The following is a 24,542-nucleotide window of genomic DNA, read 5'->3' on the forward strand; positions in this document are numbered from 1 at the left end:
TTGCAGAGACAAGGAGGCTAGTGTGGCTGAGCTTATGAAGCTTGATAATGGAGTTCTCTTTTGGGATGTAAGTTTCTTTAGGGGTGTGCATGCTCGGGAATCAGAGGCATTGGCTGGTTTTATGGATACCATTTATGGTGCTTCGGTGAAAGGATTTGGTGAGGATAAGATGTGCTGGAAACTTGATAGAAAGAAGGGTTTTATGGTTAAGGATTATTACAATCTCTTAGTGGGCTCCAATGATTGTTGCTTTCCTTGGAAGAGTATTTGGAAACAGAAAATTCCTTCTCGTGTGGCTTTCTTTGTTTGGACTGCTGCTTTGGGGAAGTGCTTAACGATTGACAATTTACGTAAAAGGAAGATTTGGATATTGGATTGGTGTTACATGTGCAAGTGCAATGGTGAATTGGTTGATCATCTTTTTCTCCATTGTCCAGTTGCAATGGATATGTGGGCAATGGTGTTTGGATTGTTTGGAGTTAGCTGGGTGATGCCGCAATCTGTAGTGGGGCTATTAGCATGTTGGCAAGGCAAATTTGGTTGTCATCGAAATGGGCATATATGGATGACTGTTCCACATTGCTTATTGTGGTGTCTTTGGAGAGAGAGAAATAGCAGGTGCTTTGAAGATAAGGAGAGATCAATTTCAGACTTGAAGCTATTTTTCTTTAGAACCCTTAGAGATTGGTTGACTGCTTTGCAGAACCAATCATATTTATCTTTTCTTGATTTCTTAGATTCTTGTAATTTTTTTTCTTAACTGTTTAACCCTTGTACACTCCCTGTGTACTAGGGTGTTTCATTTTTTATATCAATAAACATCTTACTTATCAAAAAAAAGAAAAGAAAAAAAGAATACCCAGGTACACCGGAGGTGTACTTGAGCAGCAATACATCAATCTTTCAAATTACAATGCTCAAACATATCTAATAAATTAGAACAGGGAGGAGAGTTAAATGCAAGATTATCAAAAAAGAGTTAAAAGCAATACTCCAATCCAGGAAAGAGTGAAGAAGGAGAGATTTAATCTCGAGAATAGACCATTTACTTCCCTCAAAGCATCTCGCATTCCGTTTTCGCCAAAGACACTACATGACACAGTGCTAAATAAAAAGTTCTCTAGGGATTTTTCTAATGGTAAAGTGCTAAGTCCAACCAACCCTAGGTGCCAACTCCTAGGTTTGTTCTCTCTTACTTTGTGTTGATTCCAAAAGCCTAGGTGCAGACTCTTAGGTTATCTATCTTTGTTTTTGTCCTACATCAGCTCAAAAACTTTATTAACCATCTACTACCAAAAAGTTTCTCACACCATGGCATAATGAAAGTGGCTGCTCTCAAGACTCAAAACCTACACACGTGCTCAGCAGCCCAAGACTTGAATAAAAGTCAACTTTGAACATGATTTTTTTATAGTGTCACTAGATACCCTATTTGATGAGAAGTATAAAAATGCACCAGAATTTTTTTGATAATTACCAAATTCATCTGATTTAAAAAATAACTCCTAACAATCAAACTAGCTAAGGTTTTTTAAGAATCACTCCTAGGATTTGTACATTTCACACACTCACGTAAACAGCTGTAAATAAATTTAAAAAATCCATAAATTTTAATATCTTATAAGACAGCCACATATGCTTTTCTGGTGAAGTTGCTAGAAACTTGTTGACAAAAAGTTTTGAACTACCCCTAAATTTAAACAAAAGAAAACCTTTAAAAATCAACATTAACTAAGCAGCAACTAAGAAAATAAATTTAAGACCCAACTAAAACAACTCCCAACAATCAAACTAGCTAGATAGATCATAAGTGGCATCCTAGCATCATTGAAAACTCAAATTAAAAACTATGCTTTAGAATTTGGATTCCCATGTCTCTTGTAGGCCCTTCCAAAGTGTCTTCTTCTGTTACCATTTAATCTCTTCCCTTAAAATAGGTGGAGGGTGAAGTCATTGGTGGTTTAATTCCTCAATGAGGTGTAAGTTTTATTTACCAATAAACCATGATTATATACACACACACATATGAGTGACATGTGTGTGGAAAAAAAGAGAGAGGATAACTAACATTTTTTTTGGGTAACAAAATAATTCATTCAAATAACTTAATAGATATGGACTTCAGCATCGTGGCTTATCAAAATAAGGTCAACATTGTAACATAGTTGGCCAAAGCTATAATGATAACTTTGGAGTTTATCATACTTGCACATATGCATTCACATACATATGCAAAGGGTGTGCAGTCAACCCACAAACCCGCCAAAATTGACCTAACCCGACCCAACCCAACCCAACCTGCAGGGTTGGGTTAGTTTTTAGGGGTTGGTGGTTGGGTTGGGTTATGAGATTTTTTTTAACAGTGGGTCGGGTTGGGTTCGGGTCATTACAACCACAAACTGCCTAACCCGACCCAACCCACCTATATATATAAACTTTAAATTATATATATTTAAAAATATATTATATAATTAAGAATTTTTTTATCTAAATTTTTTCCCGTATTTAGTTCTTCCTATATAAAACCTAATTACCTCGCAAACCTGAACAATCTTATTACACTAGTTGATGTATATTTTGTTTATAAGTGAGTTGGAATACTAATTCATGAATATTTTGTTTACCAACTCAGGTAGTAAGTGGGATTTTTTTTTTTTTTCTGCTCAATTTAATAATAATAGTAATAAAAAAAAAACTATCCAATCATGGATTCAACCCGACCCAACCCGATCCAAGTGGGTTGGGTTGAACTCTTGTGATGGGTTGGGTTGGATTTTATTTAACACACCATAGTGGGTTGGGTCGAAAAATTCCCTCAACCTGACCCAACCCAACCCATGCACAGCCACACCCTCAACATGGTGATGATGATCCTTCTTCTAAATATAGATTGGAATTTACAAGCATTAAGAGGCTGCATATGTATAAATGTATGTGATGCAGAATACATATTCACAGATGAAACCAACTCAAAATTAGATGACATTTTACCACATTTTTATTTATATCAAGGATTCTAGTCCAAATACTTTAAAGACACAATTTAATATAAATTTCAACTTTCTGCAGTATATATGCAGCTGCATCAGTATAGAACCTACCTTGAAGCAACGGCGGAGTAGAAATTGAGCTGTCATACCCTTGAGGATGACGGATGCTGCAACGATAGGATCAATAGAGGGAGGAACAGGCACAACTTTGTTTGCAGGAAGGATCTGCTCTTCAGCATATGAGCCCATTGGATCACCAGCATAAGCTACAAGGTCTCCAACTTGCCTGCCAGTTAGTCCAGGACCCACAGCTGTCACCACCCCAACAGCCTCCATACCTGCATCAGAAACTGGTATTAATAAATTGGTCCCACCTTAGGACCTAACCTCATATAAAATAGGTAAATCCATTATTGTGCCATTCAAAGAAAAATCTCCAGTGTGTACTATAACTATCCCAAGTTCCAGAAACTAACAAAACTCTCTGAGACCACATATGCACTATGGTTGAAAAGAAATCACTATTCGAACAATAGCTTAATTGAAGGAAAGTAATTTCATCACAACAAAATAAGTCTTTTGGTTGAGTTAACAATTTGGTGAGCACTAAAACATTATTGGCCCACTTCCTGACAACTACAGCCTGTAGAACTGATGGTTACTAGCACAGTATCAGTATTGAGCTGGACTGCCTGTGAAAGTCCATGGTTCAAGTCTTGGTAACCCACATTCTGTTAGTTTCATGTGTTGTACACATATAAGGCACATGGTTAGTTTATTGTTGTCAGAGGCTGACACATGATTGGAAGTATTTGTGTTAACATGTTTGTGAGTTCTGCATAAATTTTTGCCCACATCTTGATAGCTTGAGAAATAGTAAGGGTCTGTTTGGATAGAACTTATTGCTGAAAACTGAAAACACGGTACAAAAATAATTTTTTAATGTGTAAAAAGTACCGTTCATGCCAAAAAGTACTGTTCATTGGCCTAAAATTACTGTTCATGGCCAATGAACAGTGACAGATGCGCTTGGAAAAAAAAAACAGGGCTAAAGGTGGACGTGGACGTGCTATCCAAACGTCCTCTGAGTTGATCCAAGTCAAAGGAATGAAAAAAAAGGGTAGAGGAAGGCCAAAAATAACATTAGTAGAAGTAATAAAAAATAACATGTCACTTAGGGAAGTAATAGAGAGCATGACTTCAGATAGAATAGAATGAAGGAAAAGAATCCAAATGGCCGACCCAATCTAATATGTCGATGATCCATAGTTGACCCAAATTTTGGGACAATGGCTTTGTTGTGTTGTAGATATGGTCAATTTTATATTTAGTCACTCTACAATTCCTGCAAAGTAAGGTCACTTTGGTAATTTAGTTGAGTCTAGAATTTTCTAAGAGATCCTAAGTATCTTAGATATTATTTTCTTTAGTCCAAATTAGTATTTTATAAGGTATTAGTTTACTAGTCAAACTAGTAGTCCTAATACTTCTGGTACAAGAAAGAGTATTTATATATGTGCTCAATGTATTCAAAGGAGATGGAGAGTTGATTAGAAGTATTAGGCAAGTCTTTATACTGTTCATGGGCACTGTTTGCTGTACTGTTCACATATTTAAATAATTCAATTTTTTTCCCTCCTTTTTCAACCATAAATCCAACCTTTTTCTCTCTTGATCCCTTACCCTTCTTCTAAAAAGATTCTAAACCCCAAAATCCACAAATCCTTCTAAACCTTAACCCACCATAACTACACGTAGACAAATTTCTCCAATTTATCCTACGTCAGAGTCCATTAATGAATTCTAAGAATTCTGTCATAGCAATAGTGAATTGATTGTATCCTAGCCTTTCACTTGAAAATCTAACTATATTGAACTCCCTTGCCACACACCAAGCCACCTCCCAACTCTGTTGTGAATCTCTCAACTCCTATCAACTACTTATCTTGTCATCATTAGGGTCATATACTCCGATAAAGACCCAATTGAATTTATCCTTCACTTTACTCAATAAACATGACATTGAAAACCTCCCCACACACCCACACCTGGATCAATTTTCTCAACCACCCGTTTGCCCCATATTAAGAGCACCTTACCTCCTGTATTTTTTGCTTCAAGTACCATCCAATCTTCAAATGGCCAGCACAAAGACTTCTAACAACACTTGCATGCATTTTGACAATTTTGTTTCCTAACCAAAAACCACATCAGACTTCCATCCCTTCAAAATGGTTTTTACAACCGCTCATTTGTTAGGATCATTTAAACACACTATATTCCAAGAAGACAGGTGTAGCAGCTTCATTAGGAATACATCAACAACCCTTCCTTTACTAGTACCCCCACGTCATCCAGCATCATAATTAACTGTAGATACCAAATTTTAAAGATCCCTAGCTCCTCTAGGAGTTGGGTTAGTTAAACGCCGCACACTCCCCTCACTTGCTGACTTTCTCTATCTCTCCTCAATTGTACCAAATAAAGCCATAAACTGTTCTCCAAAGACTATAGAAACTCCTAGGAATTTGCCAAATCCCTTAATACTTCAAAATTCTCATCACCCATTGAGTAGCCTTCATACCTCCCATTTTTTAATTCACATAAAAATTTCTTGTTCACTTGTTGATCAATCAATTCTGGCCAATGGCTCACATAGGAGAGGGCTGGAGCTCCCCCCACTATTATTCTTTTGTTACATTTTAGACCAAGCTAAAGGCAAGGCATATCTATGAACTACGAAGTAATTAGCAAAGGTGTGGACATCACCTTTTTTTTATTATTATTTATTTTATAATTCAATAGTGACATTGTGGGAGGGGAGATTCAAATTATCGAAGTCTCTATTGAAAACACTAGAAGATGTCAACCAATTGACACTCTATATATCACATATTTTATGTTAAACTAACACGCATCATCAAGACAGTTTCAGTTAGCTCAATTAATAAAGTTTAATAAAGTCGAATAAGAAATAACAAATATGTTGGCAAAATTTGCCGGATAGCATTAGAAAAATTTTAGGAAACCAACACACCAATGAAACTATTTTGTAAGTTAGACTGTTTTTGGAACTCAAGTTTGGGCTGAAACTCTAGTTTTTTAAACTCGAGTTTCAGCACAAACTCAATTTTGCCGAACTCAAGTTCAAAAAACAATCCAACTTACAAAATAGTTTCAAACACATGCTATATACCAATTTTTTTTCTAAAAAGCTACTATTCAGTAAATTTTGCCTAAACTGATGTCATAACAATCAAACATGAGTAATTAATATTAATCATTAACATGATCTAAAATCCTAAAGCATTATAAGCTAATATTATAATAATACTCTTAGATTAAAAAAGTAATAATAATAATAGAGCAAAGAGAAAGAAAAGAAATGAAAGCAAACCAGGGGTATAGGGCAATGTGGGGGTCTTATAAACTCCTTTGCGGAAATAAACATCGATAAAATTAAGGCCAATGGCCTTATTTTTGACACGAATCTCGCCTTCCTTTGGTTCTCCTAATTCCACATCTTCCCATTTGAGGACTTCCGGACCACCAAGTTCGTGAACTCTAATAGCTTTGACCATTTTTTTGGGTGCTGCTTCTGCAATTGCTCGCACCGTTTGCGATGCTCTTCTTGCAGGTGTAGGTGTAAATGGTAGATGCGGGTTCGGATTTTGATGGGAATGGAAATAGGAAATTTTTGGTTTTATAAGTACCGGCAATCGGCGGTGGTACTGGTGGCAGTGACAGTGATGAATTCCTGGTCTTAATAGTAATCCCTTTTTCTTAATTTCTGCTGATTATGACTCGTAATTTTGTCTTTTTCTTTTGTCTTTTTTTTTTATTAAAATATTTTTAGTTGTGAATGTGGATGGAATAAGGGCAATGTGACCATAATTTTAATACCGATGATTGCTTTACCACCAGGCCACCACCACCAAATAGATAATATAAAAAAACATAATAATATATAAAATTTGCTGTAATGGGAGGGTCGGTCAAATATGCTTGTAACAAAATGTAATAGAGTGGCAACTCAGTTGGCAGACTGGGCTGATAGAGTAAATGAGTATCATGTCTGGATAGAGGAAGGCTCTGACTTCTTCAAACATTTGTACAACAAGAACTGGTAGTCTTGTTCCTCAATACAACTACTGCTATTTTAATTAAATTAAAATAAAAAGGTTAAGAGATTGTTATAGCATTATGTCCCCATAAGTCCTCTCTCAGCTAAGTTCTATCTATCCATGGCATTCTTTAACATGGTACTGTAGCTTGAATTTTCAAAGAATCATTTATGTAGGTTGTTCAAGACTATTGTCAGTTGGTACTGTAACTACTCAAAAATAGCTCAATTGAAATTTAGTGACTAATAGAAGTCAGTTTTTTACATTGAAGGAAGAAAAAGAGATAGAAAGTCATGCCCCTGTCAGACATCCAATTTATCTACTTTTTTTCCTTTCTCTAGTCTTTTTACAAATCCTTTGCATGTGGATAAATTGCTGGAAAAATTACAATGGACTTAAGTGGTGCTATAGATGAGAAGTTCAAATTTCAGTTGGTGGATTGGGAACTTGCTTGTTGTCCTTCTAAGTTGAAGTGTTTAGAATAAGGAAGCTAAGTACCTATAACCAAACTTCACTGGTAAATAATCGTAGTATTTGGGGAGGAAAGATCTTTGGAGGCATATTATTGGAATTTTGTTGCCATTTACCATTCAATATCTAACATTTTCGTTAGTTGTCACTGTGCAAAAGAATGTAGGAAACTAGCATCTCGAGTTTTATAAACTCGAGATCCAAGAAAAACTCGAGCTTTTAAAACTCGATTTGTAGTGTTCGTCAATACCATTACGTGGACAAATTTTCCACGTGTAGCCACGTAGAAATCGAGTTTATAAGACTCGAAATCTACACATGCCCATTGAAACAATCACACTCTCTCAACCTCACTCAAACACTCACACTCTCTCAATCTCTCAAACGCTCTCTCTGAAACACTCTCACTCAAAATTCAAACACTCTCACTCAAACACCCAAACCAGTCACCCTCAACCCCTCGGCGTTCAACGAAAATCACCCTCACCCTCAAACGGTCTCCTCTTTCCTCACAACCGACTTCAGGCGATCCTTCAAAATCCCTTTTGTCCCTACCAACGGAAGTTTGAAGGTATGTTTTTGAGCTTTTTAAATAATTATTCCATCTGGGTTTTGCCAAGTGTTTGTGTTTGATAATTTCTGTTGTTAGTGCTTTAGTTTTTCTTGTTAGTGTAAGATTTAAGTTAGACGAATTTGGTTTGTTACTTGTTGTATGATTTGGGTTGCTGGCATATTCTGTTTTTGTTGGTTTCTGGGTAATAATGCTTGATATGTGTTTAGTTGTTGGGATTAATGTTAGTAAAATCTTTGTTATGGGGTGGTTGCAAATGTTGCAAAACTCTTCCAAAGTGTAATACTTATAAAATGCGTAAGAATGATGCAAATTTCTTCATTGGGCTCAAAATTAGAGAAATTTGTGCTTTTATTTTTGTTCTTGGGTTATAATTACGAATTTTTTAAAAAAAAATTGGGGCTTTTGAGTTTTGATACCTTATTTTGTTCTATGGAAATTTTAAAGAAAAAAAATTGTGAATTATTTTGTGCTTTTGAGTTTTGATACCTTATGAGGACATCGCTTTGTTTTGCATCAATATCAGAGTGACTACCCTGCAAGCAAATAAGAGATGCTATAAGCCATATAGAACATGTTTTAGGAAGCACCAATTTATATGAAACTTATGGGGAAAAAATCATAGAAAATGCACATATGGCAGCTTGATTTTCAAGTCTAGCACTTTGCTTCTTCGAAAACATTTCATTTCGTAAATGTGACTGTAATGATCTTAAGCTAATTTCATCTTGGGCATCTAGAAACAAATGGTAAGACGACCATTCTTGGTCAACTTATTTCCAAGATATGATAGTGATACTATAAGCATTGTCTATAATTTTATAACACATTTAGCATCTTCAACCTGCCCAAATTGACATTAAAAATATTAAAATGACATTAAAACTCAACTTCCCCCTATCCACAAAATCAAATTGGTGTATTTGTATCAATTATATGAAAATTTCTTAGTATACTAGGCAAGATAATTCTAACTACTCTTTAAGTTTAACAGACAACATCTCATGAGATCGTCACATCATTGCCTTTCGAAGATTAAACAAATCTCTTTGGATTTAAACTTTACCTTAACAATTTGACAATCACCTTAATCTATTCAGTTCATCATGTTGAGCTTGGTTTTCCGGTATACAAATGGGTGCATTGGTGTCATAAAACAAAGTTTGAGTTTCAAGGGCATCATAACATCAAAACACATTTCAATTATAAGTATCCAAAAACTCCTGTTTTAGCATTCCCATTTAAATCATTCCTCCCTTTGTCCCAACTAGTTTTTTCTGTATTCCATTTTGAGATGTTGCAATATATAGTCTTATTTTGAATGGGGATCTATCTCATGTTTAGTCACATTTCCTTGCATGTAGAATAGCATTCCTTTGCCCCCACACTATTAATGATGTCACAGTTGAGTATCTGAATGTTTGCAGTATGGAGCCTCGGATTGATGATGAGCCACAGATCTTGCACCCTGGTCCACTTGACGAGTCATTGTTGACGCGACAACGATATCATCGATCAGAGGACATTTGGAATGGCGAGGTGAAATATCTAGTTCTAACAACCGCTTTAATTTTTACGTTGTCTTTGACTTTTAGTTAGCAAGTTCTTTCAAAACACAATTTGTAGTTGTAACAATCGCTATAATTTTTATGGATTTTGCAGGACCGCCCACTTACGTGTCGTGGTCGCACTAAGGAGATGGCAAGCATTCAGATGGGAGATAATCGGGTGATTAACATTATCAAGTTGCTAAGGCTGGAAGGATTGTTTAGGGCCCCTTCCAGAGAGATAGATCATTGCCTAATTTCGGCCCTAGTTGAGCGATGGCGGCCGGAGACGCATACGTTCCATCTTCCACATGGTGAGATGTCAATCACCCTACAAGATGTGGAGGTCATTTTCGGACTTCCTATAGACGGTGAGGTCTTGGTTGGGCCGACTGCTGTGGTGGATGGGGATTGGCGAGATCTGTGCATGGAGTTGCTTGGTTTTACTCCGGCGAATGACAACAAAACTTTGGTGGGGCAAAGAATTCTCATCAGCCGCCTTGTTCACGCCATTGTAGTGTCACTGCCTCATGACGCAACGGAGATGCAGATACACCAGTATGCTCGGTGCTATATTTTAGCGCTGCTAGGGGATAAGCTTTTCATGGACAAGTCCGGAGATAGGGTGCATTTGATGTTCTTGGCGTTCCTGTGTGACCTTCGTGATCCACCACAGTATAGTTGGGGTAGTGGTTGCTTGGCCTGGTTGTACAGAGAGTTGTGTCGGGCAAGCGAGAAATGGGCATCGCAGATTGGTGGGGCGTGCACATTGGTCCAGTATTAGGCATGGGCAAGGTTGCCATTCTTGTGCCCAAGGATAGAGGCCCCACCTGGATGTGATTATGGCCCATGGCCATATGCTCCACTTGTATTTAAGTAAGTATTTTTCTAATATTGTGTGTGCAATGTACTCTTCTTAGTAACTATAACATGGGTATTATCTTATCTTATGTTATTCGCTTGTAACTGTAGATGGGTGCGGGTGCCAAGCTCGAAGAGTAGGCCATCTGGCATGGCCTTGATCCACTATCGCGAGCAATTAGTTAGAATTCAGCCGGACCAAGTATGGCAAACAAAAATTCTGTTTGGTTATGTTAATTTTCCTTAAGAATATGATTGTTTCATCCTTTAACACATCTTCTGTTTTAATTTTTGTTTTTCCCTTTATCTATGTATTCTCCCTTGTTTTAATAAACTTGATGTTATGATAATTGTTTTTTGTTTCTATTGTAGATTGTGTGGCAGCCATACGAGGTAGACTTCGGCCACCTTCCTGACTTTTGCGTTGCAGGGAGGGATACGTGGACGGCAAGGGTGCCACTTGTGTGTTTTTGCATAGTAGAGATACACCACCCAGATCGTATCCTTCGTCAGTTTGGGTTGGCGCAAGAGCGGCCCGACCATGTTGTATACGATGAAAGACTGCATAGAATAGACTTGCGTGGGAAGGTGGAGAAGAATTGGAGGGAGGAGCATGGACCGTATATCCTTACATGGGATATGAGACAACAACGACTTTGCCATGCACCTCCTCAGACTGGTGAGATGCCTCGCGATTATGACTATTACCGCTGGTACCGTCCAGTCACTCGAAAGTATGTCGACCGCAACAGCGCAAAATTAGATATATCGGTAATGTGTTCTAATTAGATATATCTTAGTTGAGTATTTGGGTAGATTAATAAGTACTATATTATCCATTCTACAATTGATACGTAAATGTCTCAAATCTAATTGTACTGGTTCTTTCTCTGTTTCAAATTGAAAGCCATTTAGCGCTGTTGGAGATGCTTCATGTAGGCAGCCGAGCCCACAACCATGTCCGACGCATCCTAAATGATCTGGCTGGGCTTGGTGGTGGTCCTGCACCAAATGGAGAGGCAAACAATGGGCATGAGACCGAATCAGGCTATTGCAACCCCAAGCACAAGCGCAGCACCTGTGCGTACACCGACCCGTGCTACTGCAGCTAGGGGCCGTGGTGGGCCTGCTACAGCAAGCCCAAGCACAAGCGCAACTAGGGGCCATGGTCGGCCTGCTACAGCAAGCCGAAGGACAAGTGCAGCTAGGGGACGTGGTCGGTGTGCAACAACCGCTCAGGTTGTAAGTAGTCTTGAGATACCTGCACCCATCCCACACGCATCTCTCCAGCCCGAGGTCCCTCCACCCATGGTAGATGCATCTCCTCAGCCCGAGGTCCCTTCACCCACCCCACCTTCGCAGCCCAGTTTCGATCTCGATATTCATTCTCAGTTGACCCCTCCTATGCACCCCGAGACACCCTCAAACCCATCCACCAGCTCCAGTGCACCCAGTTTGCCTTCTTGTGTGTTGATGCATCACAGTTGTGCGGTTGACGTAATTTTTAGTTTTGCTGGTAGAGGGTGAGATGACATTCTCCTGTGTTCTGTGACAACATTACATATGTTAAAGAGTTGGATTCTCTCCATTAAGATTTATGTGATTGGGATTTCTCTGCATTGTGCTCACATTGTATGGGGGATGGGTTGTATTTTAACGAAAGTTTAGTTTCTGTAATTTGCTAGGTTTTTTTTTTGTGATGAGAATTTTGGACTAGCAACGCTTCCTCTGCCTTGTTTCTCTCCTCATGTCTTTTTATTTTTTTGGTGGTTGGCTTCGTAACATGACTTGCATTGAGTTTTTACTTTACTGCTATCTATGCTCGCCATTTGAATGTGTCTTGTACATCTTATTATAACAGCCAAAAACCACCTAAACCAGTTGATGTTTTTGAACAGTGATAGTATCTCTGCATGTGCCCTGTGTTGAGTACCTTTGCAACTTGTTTAAGCCTCTGGGCTGGCTCCTTTAATTGATTCAATAGAGAACTATTTTTTTTTCCCATCTGATTTGTGTAATATAAACCAAAACACATCAACTATTACAGGTCCACAGCCATTCAAATTGAGGGATGCAATTAGAACGATTTTTATTAATATTTTTAAGGACATTCGAAGAAAAAGGGAAGTGGATGAGGTACATATAATATAGGATTATATATAGGATCAGGTCTGAATTAATACATATCTTTATTTATATTCCTTTTTATTTATTTATTTATTTTTAAAATTTATTTTTTATATAAAAAATCTGCACTTATTTAAGAAGGTAGGGAATAGGAGTGCATCTGATTGGTTCTTATGCTCATTCTGTGCTCGCGTTTGCCTTAGGGTAACCTCATCTTGCATCTGGCATGATATACTGATCTAGTTTAAATTTCATTTTGTGCTGCTACTTGCGGGGGGGTGATTTCATCTTGAGCCATATACATTTTCCTCTTGAGAGGGAGGATTCTTTGTAAATTCAAATTGGTTTTTTGGAGCAATTTTGAAGAAATGTTGTACTAACAATGACTAATGCTACGGACGCTGTACTGGCTTCTTTTGTTGGTTAACTATTAAATGGAAAATTGTAAATGATTTGAGTTCAAAATATTGGTCTGAGATTTATCTGTGGATCTTTAACTTATAGAAAAGCATAATTGAATACTAGAAGAATAGAAATTCTAAGTTGAAGATGAAATCTATGAATATATCATATTGCTATTAGAAGTATAACGGATGGGCTGAACTGCTCATGAGTGGGAGTGATTTAAACATTTCTTCCCACTTGGCATTCATGAAAGTTTTTTTTTGTTTTTATAATACGATAATCACAACAAATAGGAAAAGGGAATTGTGGTTCTCTTTATTGAATTACAAATTACAAGCCTCTTTTATGCATTTGTACTATAAAAAGTTTGCAGAAACTAATCCTACTATCCCGTTTGGCAGTATAGTTTTAACACATTTTAACATATTTTAAATAACATTATCAAAACATTCAAATAACATATGGCATATTACTGTCTAAGTCAAACTCTCAATATTAATCAGAGCCATATTCAAAACTACTGCGACTTTGGAGTCGTAAAAATTCTCAGATGTAGCAAGTACTGTGTATTCATGGTGGGCAATACCAACTGTGTGATGTTTTTATTGAAGCAATTAAGACTTTGTCTGCTGGGAGTGATCCAAGGTTTGAGACTGACAGGAGTTAGAGAGAAATAATTGACTTTATCCATATGCTGATATGCATACCATTTGAGTTTAACTTGTTGAAATAAATGTGTACATTATGTGAGTTTAGACCATAATTTTCACCAAGCACTTATAATTCTTGCAAACACTAATACAAGTACACCTTTTCATAACATACCAACAACGAACAACAGGGAAAAAATGAGCAAGTGATTTCATATAAACTTAGCCAAAAGTAATGAACAATTCATCTTTAGATTTGCAAAAGGTGCACGTACAATAGGATCATTTTCCCTCACGATCAACAACATTTTGTATTGCACAAAACGTGTAGACATCAACAACAACGTTGAATGTTCGTAGGTAGAAATTTTTGGAAATCATCATTGCTTGAATCTGAGAAGTCTGAAATGTCACTTTCATCATCTAACGCAGTAATTTCATTAATAGACTTCATGGCTCACTCTTGCGCCTTCCCCTTTAGATGCTTCCTAGCTTTTTGGACTGCATGAAAACGGTCTAGCCGCCTTTGCATTTGATTGTTCTCTTGTTCAAGGCAAGCAAGTATGTTGGCAGGTTCATCTCTAGGTAACTCGGCTGAGCGTGCCTTAGGAACTCGTAACCCGTGCCATCGACAATACACCTCCAACTCACACCTCTTCTCGTATAGGGTTGACCATGGTGGTTCTGCTACGGTGAACTCCATTGCGGTGGTATCTGTACTTAGTTTTGTAGGTTTGCCGACCATGATGTGGCCAACGCTTCCAAGACTCTCGTACGTGTATATTGGCATATTAACGAAATCTCTCTTCTTTCCAACCCATTTCCCTCCATAATGGTCTGTGTATGTTTGTAGTTGTTGATCTGCTGGAACTTCATTTGTTGAAGTAGATTGAAACTTGTTTCTATGTGTACGAGATGATGTTGAGGTGTTGCGACTCATAGCTTACTCAACCTACAAAGTTAGTGGTGTAGGAATAAGAAAAGAATTGTGGTACATTTATAACCTCATTCCACTGTGTATTCAATTATAAAATTTAACATATTCAGGCTTGTCATGTCAATACAGGCTGGAAAACCACGATACGAATTTTTTGTTCAAATGTTCCCAATGTCACAGTGAGATTCTCTTGTTCTGGGTAGTAGTTGTAGTGTACTGCCATGACTATTCAGCTGAACAGTATTCATGTGAAGAGTGTGTAGCATGCTTGTGTTTCATCTGACATGAACTTGACAAGACAATACCGAGTTGGGTTAAATGCATCATAAACTTTTCAGGGGTCTTCTGCATCCTTGAAAACAGTGCATTGCAAAAGGATGCAGAGCTGTGTATTGACGTGAGTGTGAATGATATGACTAGATAGGGTTCAACAATGCCGAGCTATTGAGCAGCACATGTAGCACTACGAACATCAGTGTCGCAATGGTGGACAGTTGACCCCCAAACTCGAGAATTTGTTTTAATAAATTTAGATTTAGAATAAAGGCTCTCAACCTAAATCTGTTGTCTCCAATTATATATGTAAGTGCACAAAGATGGATCGAAACTGACCAAAATAGACCAAAGTGGTCTGAATGGACCAAATTAGACCAACTAGGACCGAATGACTGAATAAGACCAAAGTCAACCAAATAAGACCAAAGAAGATTTCAAGGACCGAATTGAGACCAAATTAAACTAAATGGACCAAATTGACCACAGCGGACCAAATTAGACGTATTGGACCAGAGGAAACATGCTGTAAGAAACTCGAGTTTTTGATACTCAATTTTCTATTCTAAAACTCGAGTTTTAAAGAATTGAGTTTTCTTATAACTCGAGTCTCTAAAACTCGATTTTCATTGGCAATTTTTTTTTTTCCCCAGCAGAAGCATGCTCTGTTTCAGGCAGAAAGCAATGCTCTGTTTCAGTGAATATTGCCCAGTGGAACTCGAGTCTCTAAAACTCGATTTTCACTGGGCAAATTTTTTTTCCCCCAGTAGAAGCATGCTCTGTTTCAGGCAGAGAGCAATGCTCTGTTTCAGTGAATATTGCCCAGTGGAACTTGAGTCTCTAAAACTCGATTTTCACTGGGCAAATTTTTTTTCCCCCAGCAAAAGCATGCTCTGTTTCAGGTAGAGAGCAATGCTCTGTTCCCCCCCCCCCCCAAAACATGCAGCAAACCAAAAATTGAAATGTGTGCACACACCTGTTGGGAAACATAGATAGAGAAGCTAAAAATGTAATCTACAAATACTCATTGAGAGGTAGACAAGTTGAGAATGTAAATGCACTTAAATTACATCAAAAGACGTTCTCATTAGGCACCAAACTATAGAAATTGTTACGCTCTTTGCATAACCATAGTTTTACAATGTAAATGCGCTCAAATCACAACAAAAGTCATTCTCAATATATCACCATTCTAAACATGTCCAACCACGCTTAATTTGCAATTCTAACCATACTACTCAAATCACAATCTTCACAGAGGTACATTGGATAGAGAATTACAAGTACATTCAACAACAATCAAAAAGTTCACATAGAGCCAATACAATGTAGTCACTTTTCCTAAGATCAGCGGTCCACATGACAAAAACGTCGTCCATGAAAGGATGCCTGAAAAACGTAGAGTATTTACGTTAGGAGACAAGATAGTAAACATTAGGTAAACATCGAATGAACAACAATTATTTAACCGATGTATAACTTTTTGCCATCTACCTACCTAGTGTGGAACATGGCCACTTGTGGAAGCGCCACGGGACTGCGGACATTTTCTGCGGTTATGCCCGGAAGCATGACACAGTCCACATGTCTGCTTGGGTTGACTCTCTATCAAATATGCGTCCTCCCTCCGCCATCCCGGTTCTTGATCTTTATTCCTCACTCCATCCATCTCATTCCTTATTTGTGACTTCACCGGTCAACCTTTGGCCCGCAACAATGTCAGATTAGGCAACCACTTTGGCCCCATGGGATCCCTCTATAATGACTGTGACTTAGGAACCACAAATGCATGCTCATAAGTGTTAAGGGCATGGTTCAAACCATAACATGGGTGAATATATGTGGTCGAATCAATATGTAAATAGTCACATACTCTAATTGCATGTGAACACGGGATCCCTATATTTTGCCATTTCCCACAACTGCATGTTTTTTCCCGTAACCGAACTTCGTAACTGTTCAGAATCGTGGTTTCCCCTCCCCGCGCTACACGTGTCGAGTTGGGTAACCACTTGAAATATCAGCTCTTCATTGCTAAATGGCTTGAGATAGTGTTTCTCAATTTACGCTTATTTCCATCCCACGTGGATAAGGCATATTCACTCCATTTCTTACCCTCTGACAACTCATAATGGTATTCTTTGTGCCGGTCGTGGAAATATTGAACAAGTTTGTTCCAAGTGAACTCAACCAACGCGGCAATAGGAAGGCCCCGTGCACCTTTCAGTACACCATTGAAACACTCTGATATATTGGTTGTCATTGCCCCAAAACGTCTCCCACCATCGTATGACTGGGTCCACATATCCACAGACTCGCTCATTAGGTATGTGAATGGAAGATAATCTTGATTCTTTTCCTTACCATCCCTCCCCGTCACCTTCTTCTTCTTCCTAATGGCCTCAATTTCCACCTGTTTAATGGAGTCCATTATGGTAGCAAATTTAACTACCTGACTAGCATATCCCGCTTTCAACGCCACTAACTTTAGAGTCGAGTTCTAAAAATGGGTGTTGAAGTTGCTAGCAACATGTCGAAGGCAATATCTATGAAATACCCATGCTTTTCCATCATCCCTTCTAGGCCAGTTTGCAATGGCGTTTTTGATACCGAGATGTCGGTCAGAAATTATGCAAATGCCTTCGTCAGGTATCAGGTGGCCAATCGTTTTTCTGAGGCATCGTAAAAACCACCTCCAACTGGACCCTGACTCACAATCCACAACAGCAAAGGCGAGAGGGAATACCTTGTTGTTAGCATCGGTTGCCATTGCGACCAACAACTTTCCCTGATATTTACCATACAGATGGGTCCCATCAATACTGATAACCGGCTTGCAGTATTTGAATCCTGATATGCATGGACCGAAAGACCAAAACACATAATGCAACAATACGGTGTGATCTTCATCGGTGGGTGTGACACGATAGCAAAACTGGGTAGTCGGGTCCTGATCAATACACGCCATTAGCAACTTTTACAGCCTTTGGTAAGATTCTTCCCAATCTCCAAACATAAACGCAATCGCCTTTTGTTTCGCATCCCATACCTTGTAGTAAGAAGGCTTATGGCCATTATATTTCGTCTCTATCTGAGATCTGAGATGCTTAATTTGAGTAGTGTGATCCTCACGTAACTTGTTATGGATTTCTGCTGCAATAAAATTACAACTCATCATTCTACCATCATTTCGCACCCCAGTCGGTATACACGTGTGAGGACCCACATACACGTGACCATCCACAGATCTTGGAGCTCGGGCTTCATAACTGCGTAGACATACCACTTGCATGACTCATGCACGCATTTCGCACAAAAATTTTTCCTCGTCGACCTAGTGATCTTAAAGTGTTTGTTTTCCTTGAGGGCACAAATTGTTAATACGCGCTTCACCTCCACTTTACTAGCAAAAGTCAACCCTTTACACAAATTCATCCCCTCTCTCCAAGTAGACACAAATGGCACCTCAATATGCGAAGGATCAACCATATTTTCCCAAGTATTTGCAGAGAATGACAACGCAGGAGGTGCGTAGGCAGGGATTGTGTTCGTAATGTTTTGGACACTAATAACATTGTCTGCATCAGGTTCAGTACCGTCCAATGTCTCATCATCATCAATCTCCCTCTCAAAGTCCTCAAAGTCCCGAAAGTCCCCTCTTTCAATCATGTCTTCATACTCATCTTTATCGGTAAAATCTTCACCGTTAATGGCAAGATTCTCATCAACATAGTCGTCGTCATCATCGTCATCATCATTGTCATCATCATTGTTAACGGCAGTAGTCTCATCAACGTAGTCGTCGTCGTCGTCATCATCATCACCATCATCATCATCACCATCGGCATGAACATTATTATCCTCTACATGTGTAGAATACTCATATTGAGCATCCGGAATCGTAACCTGTAAGCTTGTGGTTGTTTGTTGGATATCCTCTTGCCATCCTGCACACGGCTCCAACTGTATGTACAACTCAATGTTACTTACTTCAGCTATACTCTCCAACTTGTCAAACATGATCTTTACATGTTTGTCTGTTTCTATCACCATATACTTGTAATTGATATGGTGCTTGAAGATTTCATTTGGCATACGATAAGTAATTTGTATGTTGTGCACATCAGGATTCGTACACAACTCTTCCATGACAAACATCTTCAATTCGTCAAGAGTTTTCAACCTACGATCAATTTGGGCATAATAGGTCTTCATACCCGGCCCCTCAAATGGCAATCCCTTGTTCGCATTGGGATTCTTAAGCGGACCACCGTGGTATATGATTATAACAATATCAGGCATTGTGAACCTGTTCAAGTCAAGTCCTATGTTAGTTAAATCACATAGTCGTAAAGTGAGGGAAAAAAGTAATGCAATCTTACCAATGAACATATTCAAGCCAGGTTATAGAGTGCCCCATTGCCCATTAATATCTAAAGGCCAAGACGTAAACCTTCTAATCCTAGTGGATGGAGAGACGGAATTATCTATTACTCCATTGTGTGGTGACCTATAATGCCTAAAAGGGTTCTAAAAGAACTAGGTGGGTAGAGGAGCATGATTACATACCCATTCATTACATTCATTCACTACCCATTTCATACCCAAACCAATGATAAATAAAGTCAAAAAAACTTGAAAGATCATGATAAAAATAAAAGCCTAGAAATGATGAATAAAATTTTGATAATTACATACCCATTCCCATTCATTACATTCATTCACTACCCATTTCATACCCAAACCAATGATAAATAAAGTCAAAGAAATTTGTAAGATCGTGATAAAAATAAAAACCTAGAAATGATGAATAAAATTTTGATAATAAAAACTATACAAATAAATACTCAAAAAATTAACACTAACAAAACAAAGTTCTATAATTCAGAATATTGATAAATTAACTAAGTTATGTTAACTATCTACAAAATAAATGGTAAAACTCTTTAACCCACACCCATAGACAACATACCCAACTACAATGACAATCAAATTATGCAAACCCTTACCTGAGATATGAATTTGCTGAAAGGGAAGAGCAGTGAGAGTGGACAATGTGGTTTTGTGAGAGTAGACAATGTGGTTTTGTGAGAGTGAGTGGTGTGAGAGAGTTATGGGTGAGTGAGAGTTAGTGAGGGTGAGTGAGTGAAAGTTAGTGAGGCTGAGAGGAGCTCTGTTTTTAGGCTTTCTCTGTGAGTGTGTTAATGTGAGAGTCTCTGTGAGTGTTAATGCCACGGGCTGTGTTTTAAATAAACTGTCCAGAGGAAATGGAGTCTATAAGACTCGAGTTACTCATAAAACTCGAGTCTCTAAGACTCGAGTTGCATGCGTATTAGAACATAATTTAAAAATAACATATAGTAAAACTCGAGTTTTATAGACTCGAGTTTTATGTACAGTAAAACGAGTTTTAGAGACTCGAGATCTAGGTGGCATTTTGTCCACCTCAGCAAGCGTAAAGTGAGCATAAAGCGAGTTTCTGAGACTCGAGTTTTTATGTAAATCTCGAGTTTCAAAAACTCGAGTTGTTATTTTCCTTTATTGTTTCAAACAATGCCTAACTTACTATATTGATGCCATCCACACCGCTAATCTGCACATTCCCCCCATATTATTGGGATGAAAAAGGGGTTTCCAAGGTGAGCGGATGACAAATATAGTGGGGAGCACTCACAGTTGTAGTAATATGCTTCTGTTAATTCTTGGAGTACACAAAAGATAGGGGATCCATTCTAGGAATCTCATGTTTGGTCAAGTTTGCCAAGATTGAGAATCAAAGTAAGTTGATTCATTGATGGGCCTATTATATTTCAATATCCTGATGGATGAGTGGGCTGATAGATAGTTAGGGAAGCCTAACATAATGTTATATATATGAGTGAGCTGATATATATGTATTTGGAATTATAGATCTTTTTGCTGCACTGTTCGCCTCTTCAAAACATTTGATTGTCTTCTCTATGTTAGCAATGATGTTATCGTTTATTTTTATCTTGTTCATTTCTTTCAAATACTGATTTTTCTGTGGCACTTCCAAATGCTAGTCATTGCAATGTTTTGTAACAACTGCAAATTAGATATTCTATAATTTTTTTTATATTTTCGTCACAATTTTTTTTCGATCTATAGTTTTTAGTTTGTTTGTTGGTTTTGTTGCTTGGGTTTACTCGCAAGGCAGCTGAATATGACTTAGGAAGCCTTAGTTGATAGTTGCTTTGCTAATTTATGGAGTTTGTCAAATGATTCTGTATATTTGGAGTGTGTCAACAGTTCAGGCCTTCACATTTTTTTTTTATTCTAGAATTTTTTTTCCTTTGCTGAGTTGTTAAAGTTGAGTTGGAGCTAAAGCTCATTGGCATCTATGTTATTTGCAACTTAAACTTCCTGGATTCGTATATTTTTCTGAGCCTTATATATGTTTTTTTTGTCCTTTTCAAATATCCAGAGATACTTCTCCCTTACAGTTTAGCTTTACCTATTGAGGGGGAGGGGCAACCAGGTTTTTTGTCTATCTTTTGTTGGGGAGAAAGTTGGGAGGAGGAAGAAAGAGAGAAATATCTTTCTGGTAGAGAATATAAAAATTCCACTGAATTCTTACTTGCAAAAATTATTTTTATTTTTTATAATCAGAAAAAATGAAATGAAAGTGTTCAAACTTCTATTGTATACCTTTTTGAAATTATTTTTGCTATATGGTTGGCATATTGTTTGTATCCTCTCTTATTAGATATATCATATATGAAAACTACAACATTAAATGAGTCCAGCACCTTTCGGTCTCAATTACAGAAACTCATTAATTGTTAAAAGAATTTATATTGAATGCTAAATAATCACATATTTAATGGTATTGAGTTGTTTAATGTTTACTCTTCAACTAAAGTATTTATGATTGTTGTCTTTTTATGAGTTGACTACTAGTATTGGCAAAGTTACAATTCCTTCTCCTTTGTAGACTTGGATTATTTACATTTTAGCTTGCAATTCTTTAGATTACTGCCACTTCCCTTCTGGGTGTGTGTAATTTCTACCAAAAAAATTCTTTAGAAATTAGAAGGTTTCTCTGTTTTCTTTCTAATAAAATGTTTATGACTTAAAAAAATAATAATAATAATAATGCTAAATGACATTAGCTATCAAACAGAAGTGAACAAATGAGTATTCTTCCAACTGTTTAGGTCCCCAAGTAAATTTTCGAATACAGTATAGCTATTAATTAGACCTTTTCTCTTCATGTTTCCCATATTAATTTCCCAGTTATGCTCATTTTCTTGGTACTGGTCCTTATATCAGTGAGTCTTGGAATTTAGCACACGGGTCCAAAAGTTTCATTGTACGATGAAGTTATATATGTAAACATTGTTCTGGAAAAAATTTGGCATTCAATGTGAAGGTAAGGCCCCGCCTCAATTCTTCTAAATGAATCTTCTATTTTTCTACCTAAACTCCCATTTCATATTTTTTTTCTTCCTATAAATTGTGGAATGGTCATTGTTTGCAAAATAAATATGCTGCACAAATGAATTCAAAAGCTTTCTCACAACTTTATTCTATGGAAGCAGTTTTTTTAGAACCCAAGGAAAATTACACTTCTCAGATCAAATAGATGTTGATGTACTATAATTTTTCCCTTTTAAGAATTGTACTGAGTCTCAACCGATTAACAAGTGCATGAAAAGAAAAATCTGCATTTTGTTTTGTCCAACCAATGAATTTTTCATTGATTAGACTATTTACTCCTTGGTGGTTGGTAAAAGTGTCATGTATGCTTTGTAGATTTGGTGATGAAGAGTTTATTTATAGAAGTAAATTACACAATTTGCCTTCATGTTTTCTTCACTCAAAATATTTTCAAAAAATCTCTTAAGATAATCACGTTAAAAATGTTTAGTTGAAGTTTATCTTAATTTCTCAACAGATTTCCTTAGTGTATGTAATTATTTTTTTATCTTATAAATTGATGCTTAATGTCATGGCTTAGTTCATCCAAGTGAAATAGTGCTGCCATTTATAGTGCATAAGGCTAGAATATGGCTTAGCTCACTAAATGTTTTTTTGGGTAATGAGTTCTTAGACTTCATTTTTTGCAATAGGAAATTTTAGACTTTTGACATTGTTATTGAATCTTTCTTAGCAGATTGACTTAGTGTATGTAATTATTTATTTATCTCTTAAAATGATGCCTAATGTCATGGCTCAGTTCATCCAAGTGAAACAGAGTTGGCACTTACAGTGCATCAAGCTAGAGTATGGCTTTGCTCACTAAATGTTTTTTTGGTTAATGAGTTCTTTTTTTGGTTATGATGATAGAGTTAGGGGTGGTGAATGTCGTTGCAGTTCTGGCAGCATGGTGTGAAAGAGATTTAGGGTGGTATATCATAATAGGTTGTTGCATCTTAATCATAATCACAAGGTGAACATGTGTTTACCCAAATCAATAGCTGATGTGTTTTGTCATTATCACAAGATGAAGATAGAATTAGTGGGGTATATTTATCTTAGTTTTAAAATTGATTCTATTATCCATTATAACATTTGTATATGCCTTTTCATTTTTTATGATATAAGTTTTATGTTAAGTTGTGTGGTAGTCACTCCACAAGTATAAGTGATTGTGGGGTGTGGAGGATAAGGGATAGGGTTCAAGTTTCCAAGAGGGAACTTCACACACATATGCACTTAGATTAAGCTAGAGTAGAATTTCTATGTTGTATAAAAGTAAAAAAAATTATTTTAAAATAAAAAAAAAAAAGTTGATCATCTATGTTGTCCAGGATAAAGTTTGCAATTCCCACAGCTTTCAATTGTGATTTTTTTTTTAAATGTAGTTATTGCTTACCTTGTTTTTATTTCATGTTATATTGAGATAGGAATATGGGGAGAGTGGAAAATATTGAAGAGCAGGGTGTTGTCCAAGTTCCCCCCCCCCCCCCCAGCCGAAAAAGACCAGTTGGATCTATTTAATTTATTAGTAAGATTCATTTTCATTATATATCCATTTATAATATATTTCGTATTGTTATATTTAAAATAATTTCTTTTATTAAATTTGCATTTTCAGTAAAAAGCAAATGCAATTGATGAAAGCTAAGGGCATTGTCGATAAGATAAGCACAACTGTAAGTTGAATAATACTTATAGTTTTTTGGTTATTGTTATTGTTTAGTTGACATGACATATTCATGGAGATCTTAATTGAGTATGAATATCTAACATTACAGGTTAAGAAGGAGATTAGAGAAAAGTGGATGAATCTTGATGAAGACTCTAAATTAGAGTACAAGAAGGAAGCATGTGAGAATTATGAAAAGTATGCCAATTTGTCACTTAATATTCCTCGCAAATCACGTAAAGTAAGTATTTACCTATGAAACTTTTAGCATGCATTACTATGTATTAAATTTCGTAATGAAACCCTTTTTATTCATTATATAATGCAGGTTTCATTATATACTTGGGGTGCCCCTAATTGTGTTCGTTTGATGGCTTTAAATTTAAATGAAAGACAAAGATTTGTTATTTGAGAAATGGGATTTGGTAGTATGTTGGATTTAAGGTCTATACAATTGGATAGAGATTTTTGCAA

The 24,542-nt window shown here is 37.0% G+C and overlaps 1 protein-coding gene across 3 annotated transcripts in view; it reads right to left on the reverse strand.

Moving 5' to 3' along the window:
- The window catches only part of LOC142621468 (uncharacterized), a 28,158-nt gene extending 21,313 nt beyond the window's left edge, over positions 1 to 6,845 (reverse strand). The window contains exons 1-2 of one of the 3 annotated variants that reach the window (XM_075794716.1): positions 6,388 to 6,845; positions 3,102 to 3,328 (exon numbers count right to left, since the gene is read on the reverse strand). In XM_075794716.1, the coding sequence (XP_075650831.1) occupies positions 3,102 to 3,328; positions 6,388 to 6,571 (411 nt within the window). In that variant the 5' untranslated portion in view covers positions 6,572 to 6,845. Of the gene's footprint in view, positions 1 to 3,101; positions 3,329 to 3,437; positions 3,585 to 6,387 lie in introns of those variants that run through there. The other 2 variants (XM_075794718.1, XM_075794717.1) reach the window with 2 other exon arrangements.
- Positions 6,846 to 24,542: the final 17,697 nt, after the last annotated feature.

This window comes from Castanea sativa, chromosome 1 (genome assembly GCF_040712315.1).
Source record: "Castanea sativa cultivar Marrone di Chiusa Pesio chromosome 1, ASM4071231v1".
In the NCBI taxonomy this organism is placed as follows: domain Eukaryota; kingdom Viridiplantae; phylum Streptophyta; class Magnoliopsida; order Fagales; family Fagaceae; genus Castanea; species Castanea sativa.